This window comes from Mercenaria mercenaria, chromosome 1, assembly GCF_021730395.1.
Source record: "Mercenaria mercenaria strain notata chromosome 1, MADL_Memer_1, whole genome shotgun sequence".
In the NCBI taxonomy this organism is placed as follows: domain Eukaryota; kingdom Metazoa; phylum Mollusca; class Bivalvia; order Venerida; family Veneridae; genus Mercenaria; species Mercenaria mercenaria.
In genome coordinates this window covers 45571138-45588542 of record NC_069361.1, presented here as the reverse complement: position 1 = coordinate 45588542, position 17405 = coordinate 45571138, and the positions used below count along the sequence as shown (strand labels likewise).

General features: G+C 33.6%; 1 protein-coding gene across 2 annotated transcripts; it reads left to right on the top strand.

The window, feature by feature from the left end:
• Positions 1-39: 39 nt before the first annotated feature.
• On the top strand, positions 40-16322 carry LOC128557827 (enhancer of rudimentary homolog). Of its 2 annotated transcripts, none has more exons than XM_053546269.1 (4): positions 40-188; positions 11505-11592; positions 12218-12338; positions 13456-16322. In XM_053546269.1, the coding sequence occupies exons 1-4, from the start codon at positions 84-86 to the stop codon at positions 13547-13549; spliced, it is 408 nt and encodes a 135-aa protein (XP_053402244.1). In that variant the 5' UTR covers positions 40-83; the 3' UTR covers positions 13550-16322. The 2 variants fall into 2 exon arrangements, with proteins under 2 accessions (XP_053402244.1, XP_053402240.1); XM_053546265.1 differs by lacking the exons at positions 11505-11592; positions 12218-12338; positions 13456-16322 and adding exons at positions 4680-4767; positions 5776-5896; positions 6678-10478 and having other exon boundaries at positions 52-188.
• Positions 16323-17405: the final 1083 nt, after the last annotated feature.

Here is a 17405-nt window from a genome sequence, read left to right as displayed (position 1 = left end):
AATTATGCGTTAATGTCATTACCTATTATATAATCTTATGTAATAAAGACCACCATGGTGAATCCATTTGATTTGATGGATTGATGGATAGATGGATGGAGAACTCTTTATTCGTAACTGACTTCACAAAGCCCCGCGTCGCCATCTTCCTGTTGTGCAAAATTTCCGAAGAGAAAGTGGTCAGAATGGTAATAAGTTCTCTATATAATAGTTAAATTCATCAAACATCTTACAGATGCATGTACTTTCTATCATTTTATATAGCTCAATTCATTAAATCCAGATACAGGCCTTGAAAATTGCAAGTCCAGCATTTGCTGTTGGTGTAAATTTAGTGGGTGGGGTGCATATTTTATAATTTTATATTTCAAACAGTTTTTTGTATATATTACAATGGAATTATCGGATAATGTTGGCCTTATTCTTTTTATATGTCCCTTGTTTAAAGATTTTCTATAAAATGTTTGTTTAGTCTGCATTTTCAAGTTGTTAATGGCTGTTGACAAAAAATGTGAGATTGAAATACTGATGTTGTCAAATACACAAACTTCCAAATCTTTTTCGAGAAGGATCTTCTACAGTTTTCATATAAAAATATTATGAAAATTAAATTCACCAAAGCATATAATATGAAATAAGGCAAAGACTCAAAGCAAGCTCAAAGAAATTGAGTTTAGCTAAAACAAAGAGCTATAAAAATAAATAGATTGGCAACTTGAAAGGCATATAGAGCAAATCTCGCCAACCTCCCGTGACAAAAAAACGAGATCTCGTTACCGGAAGTGGCGCTTTCTCCACGCGCCATTTTGTATGCGAAAGCAATTATTCATCGGTAAAATAATTATCACCGTATGACCACGCTTCTTTCGATGGCAAAAAAACCCCTGTACTTCGTGTCTTAAGACCATTTCTCATTAAACTAATTTTGTTTTAGAAGCTGACATGTATTTTAAATGTAGTTTTAAAGGTACAAATTGTAACTCCATGCTCGCCGATGTTTGTTTTTAGTAAGATAACGCCGAATCACGCTCTGACACGAGCTCACGCGAGATTACAGCCAGTTGCCATTCTGTGTATTTTATACTTCTTTGGCTAAAACATATAAAAATAAATCAATATCATAACTTTATCATGACATCACAGTATATTAGGGGTTCTAACTGACCAATCAGAGAGCTGCATTTTAGAGTACCTGCCAGTTTCCACTTGGGTATAACAAAGTATATTTCCAATGAACATATAGTGACTTTATAAATAAATATCACACTATTTTAGAAATCAAATCAAGATTTTTCACTGCACATGCCCCAGATGATGCTACAAACAACAAAACTTTGAAGTTTCAATGAAATATTATATTGATTTAATACCTTTATTTTAGTTAAAAGTTCGAGATTTTACACAGGGAGTCTATGATAAAGTCCGAGTAAAATGTAATCAATACCCAAGTGAAATAAGTATCATTCCACAATGTTTTGGACATGTTAAAATTATGAATATGAAATTTTTCTTTCATTATTTTTGAGTGATGAATAATTTTCAGCAATCGAATGAAGTTCTGTATTGTCTGCGGAGAGAAGTATTACCTGTCCGCTAGAGTGCGCTTTTTAACAACTTCCAAGGAAACTTTTAAAATCCATCACCAAGTGTGAAAGTATACTTGAGTTACCGTAAAGCTCAGTTCTCAAGCTCGCTATTAAAACAACATATTTTATTTATATTACGCTGCTGACTTTTATGCATGATATACAAATTTGAATGTCGGCACTTTTATGCATGATATACAAAATTGAATGTCAGCTACTGGTTTGAATGCCAATTATGTCACGTATTGGCCATAAATTCAAATAATATTTACATGATTGTATCGAAATGGGATTCAGATCCTGTATTTACTGTGCATGATTAATGTTTACCATGTCTACACGCCAATATGCGTAAGACATTTATTATAATATATACATTTGAAGTTTCTGCATAGGTCTTGTTTGAAAGACAATGTGCATGCATGGAAGTTAAAAGCAAAATAAATTAAAATCGTATATGTTCATAGTATTTGAATTGATGAAGTTAATGGCATTGAAGGTTTGTGGCACAAATTCTGGTTAGGTTTCCATATATTTCAGCGCAAAGATTGCATAACAGTAACTAAATGTATACAAATATCTCTGAGCTTTATTTTAGCTAATTTTTAACTAACACTATGAGCTTTGATATTTTTTATTTCCACATCCTTGCAATCAATTTGATATTGTTTTGCCCTGTTGTACATTTCATCTTTTAAACTTCCGCGCACAGTCGCGCACTAGCACAAAACACTTTAAAAGAGGATGATGCGGTACATATAAATATATAGGTAGGTATCAAACCAAGATTCATAATGTTTTCTTTGTAGTAAAATTAGAAACCCATCTTCAGTGCAACAATTTTAATATTCATCTGCATGTACAAAATGTACTCAACTTTACCAGACCATCGTTTGTTATTTTTATACGCTCAAAGGGACGCATTATGTTATGAAGCTGGTGTCCGTCCATTAGCATATTCATGTCCGCTGTTACTTTTGAACCCCTTGAAGGACTCAAATTTTCACCACATCGAGACAATGTGCAGAGTGCATGTCTCGGATGGCTCACTTTAAGGTCAAAGTCACACTTAGGGGTCAAAGGTCATACTTTAGTGCGTATATTGCTCTGCATTGCAGTGTTCTTGTTAATATTGAAAGTGTCACTTGTAAATGTAAAGTTAATAACAATCCTTGATGTGATTCAATTTTTAAAAAGAAACAACAAACCAAAATGTTACAATTGAAAAAGAAAGTTAATGACTGGTTATATTTATAAAAAAAACTGAAATCTGTTAATAGTATACAGTGTAGCATTCAGTGTTCTTGCAGTTCCACCTGTATGACACTCGAGATGAGTGTTTTGAGTAGCTAGTGACATTTGGGGGTCAAATTAATTATGTCTCACACCGCTGTGTGGTGTGGGATATATATTGATTTACTCCTGTCTGTGTGTCTGTCACAAATCCTGTCTGCACTCTAAGTCGAACATTTCTTATCCGATCTTCACTAAACTTGAACAAAATTTGTTTGACCACAAGTCCTCGCCCAAGTTTGATAACTAGCCAGATCGGCGCAGGCACTTCAGAATTATGGTCCTTGAATTAAAGAAAATCAGCCTCTTTACTCTTGTTTGCACCCTACATGTAAGTTGAAGATTTCTCATACAATCTTCGCCAAACTTCAACAGAATGTGTTTGACCATAAGTCCTCGGCCATGTTTAATAACTAGGCAAATCAGCCCAGGCACTTCGGAATTATGGCCCTTGAATTAGAGAAAATTGGCCTTTTTACTCTTGTCCACACTCTAAGTCAAACATTTCTCATTTAATCTTCACCAAACTTGAACAAAATGTGTTTGACCATAAGTCCTCAGCCAGATTTGATAACTAGCCAAATCAGCCCAGGCACTTCAGAATTATTGCCATTGAATTACTGAAAGTCGGCCTTTTTACTCTTGTCCACGCTCTAAGTCAGATATTTTTCATTCGATCTTCACCAGACTTGAACAAAATATGTTTGACCATAAGTCCTAGGCAAAGTTCGATAACTTACCAAATCGCCCGAGGCACATCAGAATTATGGCCCTTGAATTACCCCAAATCAACCTTTTTACTCTTCAAAGGTATATTTGTAGTGAGTAAACAGTAAAGACTGACTTGCTATTTATATGATTAGGCAGTTGTGGGAGACCTGTGCTTTTCTCAAAAGCAGCTCTACTTGTATAATTGGATTAACTGATGAGTTTAATTATCCAGCTGGCTAGATAATTATGCACACATTGGTTGTTGTTGTTTGTAGCAAATTTAAAACAGTGAAAAAGAAATGTCGCTCGTGATGTCGCCGACCAGTTAACTGGTATCTATAAGAGTTAAAGACTGAAATAAATAACATAAATAAATAAATAAATAACAACTATATACATGTTTGTAACTGAAGACCTGTAACTATTATTATACCTAACACAAGTGGTATGTCGCCTCTCACAGACTAATGGCTCCAACTTTGGAGCCTCTGGTGCAAACTTTTTCTGATTGGCGAAGTTGTTGACATAAAGTGAAATTGACCCAGAGGAAACCCTGATTCATGTGTTATCATTAGAAATATTTTGTGTTTTTTCTCCATTTTGATTTTCTTATCAGACTTGTCTGAAACTGCCATTTTTAGTTCTGGAGAAAGTTTTAAAAAAGTACATAACATTAGTCTGGGATGTTTATTTTCCTAAAAATTTTGTGTTGCTTACATCAACACATGATTGTGAAAATTTGCATTGGACAAGTTAAGCTTAATGAGGAGTCACCCTATGGTAGTGGCTAGGATAAAGAACCAGGTATTTTCTACTAAGACGTCCACCAGATTGACACCCTTAAACATCACTGTTTTCTTGAAGTGCAGAGTGGGACTTCGTCAGAAATTTGCAGCTTCTATAAGGACCTCATCTTGTTTACTTTTTGGGATGTACATAAAATCTTGTAAAGTAAGTCTGATAGTCATGACCATTTAGTTTGGCTGTATTTATGAAAATGGATGTAATAAGTGATGGTCTGAAATGTTATCAGAAAATCTTAAGTTTAAAAAATTATTATTAACTTGATATTGATTAAATATATTGCAGAGTCACACAATTCTTCTTGTGCAGCCCAACACCAAACCAGACACACGGACATACAGTGACTATGAGTCTCTCAATGAGTGTCTTGAAGGTAAGGCAAAATATCTTGAGAAAATTGCTTGATTTTAACCTTTACCCTGCTAAATTTCTAAAATGGACCAACCATGTGGGTTTAAAACCTCTGTTAGGGACTTAGGGTGTAAAATAACTATCAAGATGGCATTAGACAGATCGATTGTTCTACCCAGGTGCCCACTCGTGCTTGAATAAATGCTAAAAGGGGCAACTCAGAGGCATCAAAAACTGGAAAGTTGCCATAAAACCTATAAATATTGTGTCTTTGACACCCAACAAAACAAAAAAAATGTGGATGAGCCAGACCTGTTAGCAAAAGAAGCTTTTAATCGTATTAAAGCAGGCAGGAATTAACTGCATAGAGTCTGTTAGAGAATAGTAAATGTGAGAAAGTAGGCAGTCGTCTTGTCAGTATGTTGTAGCCTTTACAGTGTACAGTCACTGTCGGTCAACTGCATACTGTGCTTTTATTTTTCCACGTATTTCTTTAATACCATTTATACAATAGGTAAATAATTGATAATTGAATAATTCTGTTGAGAAATCATGACGAATTCTAAAAAATTTCTTGTACTTTCTTCAAAAAGAAAACATATCAATATTATTTATTATAAACATGTATTTGTAATACTCCACTACATGCACATGTTAATTATTAATGTGGTTTTATAGTAGAACCTCTGTTAAAGATACCTACAAATATAGCTAGCACCTAACGGCTTTATCATTACAGAATATATTCTCTCTACCGTTTGTAAGTTTTCTGTGTAAATTAATCTCTGGGCAGCAAATATATTTTAGTCTTGTAATGGTGCTTAAGTCTTCATACTGTACATGTACTGGTGATTGCTCTGGAGAAGCAACAAGATGGCATAAGTAGGACTGATACCCATACCCTCAGAATGGGGTATTTTACTTTTAAGTCAAAAAGGGAATTTCAGCACTGTATTGGAAGTCCTTACGAACAAATCAAATGCAGTTCCTTGAGATGGTTTTATTATAACCTTTATTTTATATGCTGTAGGTATATGTAAGATATACGAAGAACACTTGAAAAGACAGAATTCGGACTGTCCCAGTATCACCTACGACATCAGCCAACTGTTTGACTTTGTTGATCAGCTGAACGACCTCAGCTGTCTTGTGTAAGTTAATTATAGAAATAAACGATTTTATGAATGTCTCATTTGAGGTGTTAAAAAGTACATTCTTTTTTTTTTAGAACAAATAATTATTAGTGATTCAGAATGCTTTCGAAATCATAGGTAAAGATGATGCAAGGACACTTTGTGATAATGTTAATTATATTCTAGCTTTTAAAGCTTGAGGTTGGCGGTTTGAACCCAGCTGCGATCTTGTTATTGCCTCCTGCCCACTTGTGTCTCTAGTTGTATTAATCAATTTGATAAGTTTATAGAAAAGTCTTAGGACTGTGGCATTTGATTGTTTGATTCTGAGCTTGATTGAATACTGGCAAGGATGCATTTTGACTTTTGAGTATTGTCTTGAAGTCAGCTGAATGAACTTGAAAACCTTAACAGTATGCTAATTTAACAGAGGCTAATTAAGTTGCATGTCATTGATCAAATCTTGTCCTTTTCTGATATTGTAATAACCAACCACATGCTGGAGATTTGACACTGGTATCAAATCTCAGTTTTATAAAAGTGGATACTGTTGAAGGTTTGTAATTATTACAAGGCGTCCTTGTGTTTGGCTTACTGTCTTAAAGTGGTTTGTCAGGTCTTCATTCTACATTTAGCATTTGTTATGCAATAAATCCAGTTTGATTTGTTATCCTGTACCTTCTTCAACATTAGGCTAGTCTAATAAGTATTTGGAAAAGTGATGCAAAAATTACCTTGACTACGGAACATTTGTCAGTATTTTACAAAAAATTGTAATTTTCGTATCTTAACAATTCAGGTATCAGAAGAATATCAACTCATATGTCCCACACAACAAAGACTGGTTGAAAGAGAAGATCTACATAATGCTGCGTAAACAGGCTGGACGATAAAGAGCAGTTATCAGTGGACAGTGATAGAACTTTGTGAACATGACTTGATTTCGTACATTTTTAAGTTTGCAGGAGGAAATATCCTTTAGTCAATTTGTAAAAACAGCAACAGCACTGTGGCTTTTCATTTGTCAGAAAGTTGAGAATAGGCACACATGCATACATGTATACACTGAAGTGACTATGAAATGCAGCATCTATAAATTTAAATGAATTTGTTTCCGGAATATATTTTCCAGATGTGTATTTTAAAAAAAACCATTAAATAATGATATAAAGGTGGTGATTTTTTGTGTTACATAAAGCGTGACTACATGTTTGATAATATGTGATTTTAATTATGAAATATCTTTTATATGAAGTAGAATTTAAAACCTTGTAACAACTTTTCTAGGCACCAATATGGTGCCAAATGGTACGTCAACATAATTTCAGTAGATACGTCAACATGATCACAATATTGCCATGTTGCACAAGATAATTTCCAGTATTATTTTCATATTACAAGATCAAATTTTCTAGCTCGTCTGAATTTTGAAAAAAATCAACAACATATTGTCTTTACTTGATTGTCATCATCGGCGTTGATTAAATTTTTTGTTTAGGTCCACCTTTTCTCAAAATTTATAAGAGCTACAGCTTTGAAACTTTGTTCACTTGTTTATCATCATTAGATGACTATGTAGGCAATTTAGCAGAATTATGGCCCATTTTGTACTTAGAAAATTTGAGTGTTTGGTTAAAATTTTTGTTTAGGTCCAGCTTTCCTCAGAAACTATAAAAGCTACAGGTTTGAAACTTTGCACTCTTGTTTATCATCATTAGATGACTATGTAGGCCAAGAACCATAACTCTGATATGCATTTTGCTAGAATTATGGTCCATTTTGTAATTAGATATTCTGAGCTATAACTCTTCTTACATACTGTCCAACACATGCAGACAAACGATGGCACCCGTAGGTGGTGCTCTTGTTTTTTGTAGTGGATACAAAACTAAAACAGTTATTTTGAAAAATATACAAAGTTCCTTTAGAACCATTTGTGTTAGAATGATTTAAATATGAATGGTATTATTTTATATTATACTTGTCCAAATTATTGCCCGAAGATAAATAAAATAGCCACACCCGTTTCTGACATGTACTTACTGTAGGCTTTTATATAAGAAACTTTGAAAATCTTCTCTGAATCAATAATAGCAATATGTAGCCTTGATATTTGGCATGTGGTATCAGATTTGTAATGTCTGTCAACTTGTTCAAATTACTGCTCCAGGTTGAAAAATGTGTGTGACATGTTTATAATATAGGCTAACATAGAAGAAACCTAACTGTGTACTAAACACACTTGAAGCCTTGTACACAGGTGAGCGCTTTAGGGTCAATGATCCTCTTGTTTCATGTTTTCATTTCCATCACTAGTATTGATTTTTAATGTTATGTACAAATTGTTTAACTTTTTTTCATAGTAGAATTTTCTGTTCAGTTTTATAATCTCATTTTTAGTGTTTAATGAAATGAAGTAAATTAGCATAATTACAGTAGAAATTTTCAATAGAGTTTTATCGTACAGATTTAAGACTAGTTACTTCATATTTATTACAGATTTGCATTAATAATTTTATATCTATCTGAAATTTATTAGAAATGCATGTTTGAAAAAAATATAATTATTACCTCCCTTTGCCTTTCTTGACAGACAGTTAGACAGATTAGAAATGAATTAATTAAGAATCTTCACACACTTCAAAAGATTGTCTTTTTTTGTCCATAGTGTTGACATATCATTGAAGTAGGTAGAAGACTAGAAACTGATTTTTTTCACATTGTTAACTGAAATGATAATGAATATTTTGCCATCATGTATAAATGATCATTTATTTGTATGGATTGAGGTAGTGGACTCATAATGATAGTCAGCAATGTCCATGTGATTACATATTCTCCTTTGGTATATTTTATCATCCTGCGGCCATAGCAGAAAATTGTATTTTCATAAGAACTGGATAATAGAAAGATCTTACATGCCTGTCAGTGTAGGACAGGGTTTTCTCTTCTGAGGGACAGTGTGGAATGAAAAACTGGGTAGTAGCAAGATTTTTTGTCTGTGCTGTCCTGAGAGTCAGGGAAAACAGCTGTCATTCACAGGCACACATGTAAGATCATTTTTCCTGCTTATTGCATTCAGAATAGATCGCGATGAAAAATATATTTGGGTGTCTCCAGACATGTATATAGTGTAGGTACTATGTGACATCACTTTAGTGTACACTATCTGAGACAAGAGTTTATACTAGGGGAAAAGGGGGAATATCTGTCTTAGGATTTGGCAAATACATACCTTCCCTGCCAGGTAGGAAAGAATATCGAATCACATGCAGAGAATAATGTAAACGATTACAGGTCCACTACCTTAATGTAAAAAAATGGATTTTAGAATCAAAAAATAGTTTATCAGTATTCATATTGTAGCAAAACTAGTGTTGATATAGTATGTACAGATGCAGAAAATGTTGTGTTACTTGTGCCTTTAAAACTATCTGTATTGTTGAAAATAAGTGACATCTCGGCCTCTCTAAATAATTTCATAATTGTACCTGTCAGATTTGTTTTGTGGATTATATTGATTGGACTAAATGAGATTTTATGATGTTGGATACACCAATTAAATTGAAAAGGTGGGAGTTGTATCAGTGTATGAGTGTTGATCTTTTTGCATCTCAAAAACTGTATCAAATGAAGATGTTTCGCATATGGAAATGTTTGTGAATAGCTTAATATTTAGTTTCAATGTTTATTTTGTAAAGAGAGAAAATAGCATTTATTTTTATATATTAAACAACATTGGCACAATACTGTAAAAGCCACCCTTCACACAGAATTTCACAAACAAAATATCATAAAATGGCATTGTTCAGAAAAAAGTTGTTAAATCTGAAATCAAAATTCCTAAAAGAATTTTCAGTCATAGCTAAAACTCATTGTCCTTGTCATATGTTATGGTAAACACAAAAATTGAATGATCAGGACTGTTCATTATTTAATTAGATTTAAAGATATTATTGATTATAGTTAGGAATTGTAATTTTATCGGAAGGCTAATTACAATTCAGTGTGGGCTGTTCTATCTATTTATTGCAAAGATTGAAAAATTGATTTATTATAATTTTCTTATATACTTGCAAAAAAAAAACCAACAGACTTTCGTAATAAGATACTGTAGAAATGTAAATAAATTATAATTATGGATTGAATGCTATTTTTGTGTGTTTTATGAAGTAAACCTCATCGAGTATTCTGACAAATTATTCATAAATCGCCAGCATGGTTCATGGATTTGCCAGAATTCCCGATGTGTTTTATACCCATATAAAGTCTTAAAAAATAGCATTTAGTCCTTTATTGAATATGGTAGATAAAATGTTAAATCTAAGGTAATTCTAATAAAAATAAATAAAGGTTTTGAATTTGAGCATTTTCTTCAGGTAATTAATTCTATCATTAATCGCAAACATTTCCATAGCAAAAAAATTAACCACTTGTACAGTAGTTCATTCCATGTGATCCGATAATGGAAATGTATAAAAGTTACTGGTAGTTGCTGTTGTGCTATTCACATTTCATAATTCATCATTCCTTACATTTCAAATCTGAATGACATAAATGTGTATTGAATGACTTTCAAATAAATTGTGTATATATTACATCTATGACTCTTTTATGTTGTTAAATATTATTGATGCCAGAGTACACTCCCTTTATGTGTAGATACCAGTCTGTATCTGTGTGACACATTGTCATCAAAAAGCCACTCCACCCAGGTCACTAAGGCAGCTGACTTTGAATCACATGCCTGTTGTTGCTATGGATTTATGACTTCACCTGGGGTTTAGAATTTTTTCCTGTGAAAAAAAACAACAACAAAACTTCTGCCTAAGGAAAGGGAGATTGTATTACATATGTGCTTGCTTGAAATAATGCCCCTATGGTCCTCTTTCAAAATGAAAAGGTGCCTTATGACCCAAAATTGTTTCAGTATCACATTAAACCAAACAAACTTCAAGTAGTCGAGATTACTCGGGTGAGATATAGAATCTAAGCCTTCATGAAGCTATTGTTTACTATTTGATAAAAGTCTGCAGAGATTTTATCATCATCAATGTCTATATCCCCACACCAACAGAAATGAAAGACTGTTAGATGATTTAAGGTAAAGTTCCACGAAAGAGAGAGAGAGCAAAAGATGAAATACTCGGCAAATTATCTATGTCTTGAATCTGTATTATACATGAAGGAAAGATATTGGATGAAAAGATAACAGTTGTACACACAAGATTGACAGTCTTGAGGTAAAAAGGCAAAAGCCCCGTCACAGTTGGAAGTTTCAGACATATTTTTGAAGGTCCTCCACCAAACTGGATATAATACTTGTACTGGATTCTATAGGCACAGCATCTGTGTCCATAGGCTTTATATTTACAAATTGCTATACTTGAAGAAGATAATGAAATCAGTTGCCAGGATTTGTGTAATAATTTTACCATAAAAGAAACAATAGCCATTTTCCTTGAAAATGCAGGAAAACTGCACCCAACCCCTCCCCCTATGCAACCAGAGGGATTTAAGCATTCCACAATGGCGAAGGGATAACCTTGTTCGTAAAGTAGCTTTTAACCTAAAAAAAACAAAACAATCTTGGTTTTACATTCAGTCTTTTTTTTTTTTATTTCAGAGTCATACAATTCTTCTAGTCCAGCCTAACACCAGACCAGACACAAGGACATACAGTGACTATGAGTCCCTAAATGAATGTCTTGAAGGTAAGGCCTAAAGTTTTGCAGAATAGCTAGGGAAAATAATGCACGAAAAAGTTTATTTCTAGTAAAAACAAACCAAAAACGCTCATTATCAAACTGTTTCTTAGGTTGCCCTTGAGCAGAAAAACTTTCCAATGGAGGTCAAGAACCATATTCAATTAGAGGAAAGAATTCACTGCATGCTGATATTTTGATGTTTGTAAGGTACAAATGTAGACATGTTTGGGTGTAATATATAGAGGCCTTGTAGTGTGTAATGGAAAGGACAGTATAGTCTTGGTCACTGCTCATGGTCTGGTCAAAACTGCATTGTTTCTGGCTGTGGGATCCATATGTCATATTGACAGATCTATGGAGAAACTGAATATATTTGTTTCTTGTGTTGTCTGAATAAAGAAGGAAAAAATCTTATAATCAGATTATGTGGTTGGTTGTGTTGCAAAAAAATTTGTAGTTCAGTTCTGCTCAAATTACTTTGATACTTTTTAAGTGATTTCAGCGGTACTTCATACACAAATTTACACATGGTCTGATTCAAATAACCTTATTGCCATTGACAAAGCAGTATTTTGGTGGTATTGATCACATTTTGTGATAGCTCGAGTTACCTGTATTCTGTATATTGCAGGAATCTGTAAGATATATGAAGAGCACTTGAAAAGACAGAATCCGGACTGCCCCAGTATTACCTACGACATCAGTCAACTGTTTGACTTCATTGATCAGTTAAATGACCTCAGCTGTCTTGTGTAAGTTTATTAAGTAGATATGTGTATAGGTGTGTGTATCTCAGTTCTTTAATAGTCCCCAGTGGTTGCACGTATGCGTGACTCCTCAAGAAGATTTTTAGTGGATTTGGATGGTGGATGCTTTAAGATACCAGAAGATACTTGAATTTCTCTTGTTCTATTGTGTCCTAGATATAAAGCACCCATACATTGTAAAAATCTAATCCAGAAAAATCTGTGTAGCTTTAGATTAGTTGAGCCTGGGATCGAACTCCTGACCAATAGTTTCTTAGTCTAGCATCTTGCCACTGGATCATTGCGTCTGCTTAATGTATAACATAAAAATGATAACTAAATGTCTGTCTTTTTAAGTGTAGAATAAGGTGCATTAGTGGCTGAATGTTTGAAACTGCTGAGCATCTAATCACTTGCCATCACCATGGTTTGAAACCCCACATGGCATGCACAGGTTTTGCAATGTTCTGAAAAAAGTCCTGGAAAACTATCTTTTTCTGGAGAAGTCATGGAATTTAAAAAATCAGGGAAAATCTCAAGGATAGCCTAAACTTTGAAAATCATAAAAAATTACCAATCTAATTCATAAGCACATTAAGCCCTTACTGGGGTTTCATTGGAGCAGACTTACAGTTTGCCCCCCTCCCCCCTTACAGTCAGTCAAAATGGGATCCTGCATTAACTTTAAAGTACAAGATATGTTTTCATGAAACTTGATACATTTGTAGATGGCATTATGGAGAATATTGATTTATTTATTTGCTATGGCAAGGTTCCTGCAAATGCCAGAAAATATGTCAAACAATCCATTGGATAACATTGCATCTTCTTGGAAAGTCACCATATGACCTTAATTCTGTCAATGTGTTAGCTTCTATTGTAGATGGGGTAATGTTCGGAATTGTTTTATTTTTGCCGTAGAATAATCAGTGCTGAAGCACAGAACCTCAGCAGGGGGAATATTGCTGTTGAATATTAAATTGTGAACAAAAACTAGTAAACAGGGGGAATATTGCTGTTGTCTATTGAATTGTGAACAAAAAGTGATGCAAAAATTACATAAACCACAGAACCTTCTTCAACATTTTACACAGAAATATTTAGTTTTGGTATATAATTTCAGGTTCCAAAAGAATCTAGGCACATATGTCCCACACAACAAAGACTGGTTAAAAGAGAAGATCTACATAATGCTGCGTAAACAGGCTGGACGATAAAGAGTAGTTATCAGTGGATAGATAGAGATAGAACTTTGTGAACATGACTCAATTTCAAACATTTTGAAGTTTGCTGGAGCAGGGAAGCCATAGTCAATGGAAAAAACTGTTACAGTATAGTCACAGAATGAGATGAATAAAGTATTAATTGAGAATGGCCACACACATACAGCAAAACAAATATTTTCTACAAAATAATGTCTATTCATTAAGCTTTAATGCCCTTAGAGACAGTATCATTTAACTTTCATACTAAAAAAAAACTTAAGGTAGTGTCAACTCAGGAGATAGTGTATAGAATTTTGTTTTTTAAATGGTTGGGTTAAACAGTTATAAAAAAAGATATAACTTCCATTTTTGTTGGTGTGGGATATAGAAAGAAGATTTTTTTTTGGTCAAATTGATTTTGTAAATATTGAGCTTATTCTTTTTGTCATGTAGGAGTATATTTAAAGTAAATTTCAATTTTGATGGAAAAAATTTAATTATATAACTTGGTATCTTGCTTCATAAGTAGCTTTAAATATGTCTCATAAAGAAAGGAAACTTGGTTTGTATTGTAGCGGAGAAAGTACTGGTACAGTCAATGTGAATTGATTATTGTATCAGTTAGTTTTGTTCTCTTAGACTTAAGTGTTCTGTTTCATTATTTACAATTTGCTAGTTTCATTTTTGTTTCCTTGAATAAATGATTGTTTTATTCACCATTGTAAAAGCTTAATGAAGCATTCTGTAGAAAAAAGTATATATATTTCCCCTCTATTTTGTGTAAAATGGGAGACATTTGTCAGTTATCTTCCTTTCATACTCTCATATTAAAAGTAACTAGGTCCTTTTATTTGGGTTACTCTGTTAATATCGCTATGTTATTTGTAACAATATGATGTAAATGAAGCTAAGATATCGAGCATCATGACTAGTAATTTAATAACGCCTTCAGCTACATATTCTATAAACACACAAGTGTCTTAATTTGACATTCCAGACATTTAATTTAACAAATATGCAAGATATCTCACACCTTAGAATTGAGATATCTCACAGACAAAACAGCGATAAAGTCAGAGGATTCCAAATGATGGGACCAACTTACAGTCTTATTATCTTGGACGTAATCCAGTAAGGGAGACAGTTTGAAACTCACTAAAGTCCCTCATTCTATTCTTGCTTCTTAAAAACATTAAAAAATTCTTTGTGACTGTATGCCTGTTTTGGAAAAATGGACATATTCCGTTATACATAAAACATTCAGTCATCTTATATAATCTGTACTTCATATCTGTCTGGAGTGACTTTTAAATTTGTGTCCTAAATTTTTGGAATTTATTTCATTTGTACAGGTATCCAACCTTAATTTGAATTTCTTTTATTTGCCGTCCATAAAACAAGAAAGCTCCAGGTCAAGGCTATATTTGAATGGTACATATTCTATCTTGTCTTTTGTAGGTGAATTTAAAAGTATGATATGAAAACGGTATTATATTACAATATATCAGTGTAAATATTTTAATTAGTGCTGATAAAAAAACAACATATGGTTATGTGTGCCTTCTAAAATTCAACAATTGAGGCGCGCCATGAGAAAACCAACATAGTGGGTTTGCGACCAGCATGGATCCAGACCAGCCTGCGCGTCCGCGCAGTCTGGTCAGGATCCATGCTGTTCGCTAACAGGTTCTCTAATTGCAATAGGCAATGAAAGCGAACAGCATGGAATTTGACCGGACTGCGCGGATGCGCAGGCTGGTCTGGATCCATGCTGGTCGCAAACCCACTATGTTGGTTTTCTCATGGCACGGCTCAATTATTTGTGACTTCTTAGCCTCTGTTTTAACCCTTACCATGCTGGACACGATTGATTCTACCTTTGTGACCAGTGCAGATCTGATCTTGGTCTTCACTGTTTGCAAAGGTAGAATCACTTGTCGCAAGCAGGCTAAAGGTTAAAGGGGCTGGCCTGCAGGTTAACATCAGACTGTTGTATTTCTCAAAACATATAGACAAGTTTCTGGAGTAATACTTATTATAAGAATCTATGTTCTTCATACTTTAGCAGCCTGATTTAAGTTACAACTTGATTCTTGTTTATCATTAAATTTCCAAAGCAAGACTAAAAAAAAAGTCTTCTTAAATTTTACAAAATATGCAAAGTTCTTTGTAAACAAATATTGTGAGGAGCTCGCTGAATTGAGATTTGGTACTTTTATTATCTATAGCAGCTTACTTGAAATTTTGAAAAAATTGGTGTGATTACTGGAGGCCCCTTTAACGTTGGACTAATCATGTAAAATAATTTTACCAAATATGCAAAGTTCTTTGCTAACTTAAAATTTTGAAAAAATTGGTGTGATTACTGGAGGCCCCTTTAACGTTGGACTAATCATGTAAAATAATTTTACCAAATATGCAAAGTTCTTTGCTAACTTAAAATTTTGAAAAAAATTGGTGTGATTACTGGAGGCCCCTTTAACGTTGGACTAATCATGTAAAATAATTTGAAAAATACAATTTTATTTTATTATTTCATTGAAGTAAATGAGGTTCTGCATCGACAGATACGTTGATAAAGTCATAAGATGTGTGTTTTACTATTTCATTTAGCATGGTCATGTCAGGAATATGTAAAAATGTTCACTACTGTTGTGAAAATGTTTGATAACCATTCACATTTCATAGTTAGTCATTCACTTAACATTTCAAACCTGACTCATATCAATTTGTGATGAATGATTTATGTGTATTTTCAAATAAAACTTGAATAGTATGTCAATAACGCTTCCTGTCATAAAATAGTGTTGATTCTACAGTTCTCTCCCTTTGTATATCATTCGGTTTGCTCCGTTTCTTTACTTCTTCATAAAACTAGCAGTTGTTTTCTTCATCAAAACGATATGCAGAGCACATGACATAGGTCGCCCCATATCTTCGAAACCTCTTGAAGATTTTCATAAGATCATCATCAGGTTTTGGGATGACATGCAGAGCACAACCAAGGTCACTAGGTCCAAGGTCAAGGTCACAGATGTCAAAGATAAAACAGTTTGAATTTGTGCTGCTCTGTATCTTAATACTTTTCATAACACAATCATCAGTTGTGCACAGTCCAGGTTACTAGGTCAAAGGTCATGGTGACACTTACAGGCTGTGATCACAATGTTTTACCTTCCCTGTAACTGGGGTATTGATCACATTTGATAATAGCTCAAGTTGTGCATGTTAAACGTTTGTAGCACTTTTTTGGTACAAAGCTCACAAATCTTTATAACTAATTGGCTAACAAAAAAACTTTTAAAACATCTATCTTAACTGGACGACATTTTGTGAGAAACAGGTCTGGAAATATGCTGGCACTTCATTGTTAGCTCAGAAGTATTTGGAGTGTCCTTGTGTAGTTGGCAGCAACGTTTGCTTCTAGCCACACGCAAAATCCTCTTGGCCAATTTCAATCAAACTTGGTATGGAATGTCCGTAAGTGCCCCACTCCAAAATTGGTTAAAGAATTACATTCCATGCAGAGCTACATTTGCAGTAGCAACTACAAGGAAAATGTTTGAAGGTTTTCTCATCAGAAATTATTTGCTGTATTACAAAGTAATTTTGCCGAGGTAGAAAGATCTATATTTTCAATGATGTTCTACCAAAATGTTTGTTGACCAGCTTCAAAAACCTTCAGATTATTCTGTTTTGTCAAAAAAATATTACCACAATGGGGCATTGTATATTTTTCCCTATATGTGCTGTAAGTAATGGAAGCTTGCAAAAATTTTCTTGTCCCGATTTTGAAATAATTTCACACAAATATTCCTTTAATACCAGGATTTTTTTCAAAAACATGGCTGCCATTGTATGTGGTATT

What these genes read in the sequence shown, in the direction of transcription:
- LOC128557827 (XM_053546269.1), top strand. Translation starts at nt 84, where the DNA reads ATGGATAGATGGATGGAGAACTCTTTATTCGTAACTGACTTCACAAAG. An exon ending in AAGAGAAAGTGGTCAGAATG is followed by an intron (nt 189 to 11,504) that starts GTAATAAGTTCT and finishes TTTTTATTTCAG; the next exon opens with AGTCATACAATTCTTCTAGT. An exon ending in AATGACCTCAGCTGTCTTGT is followed by an intron (nt 12,339 to 13,455) that starts GTAAGTTTATTA and finishes ATATAATTTCAG; the next exon opens with GTTCCAAAAGAATCTAGGCA.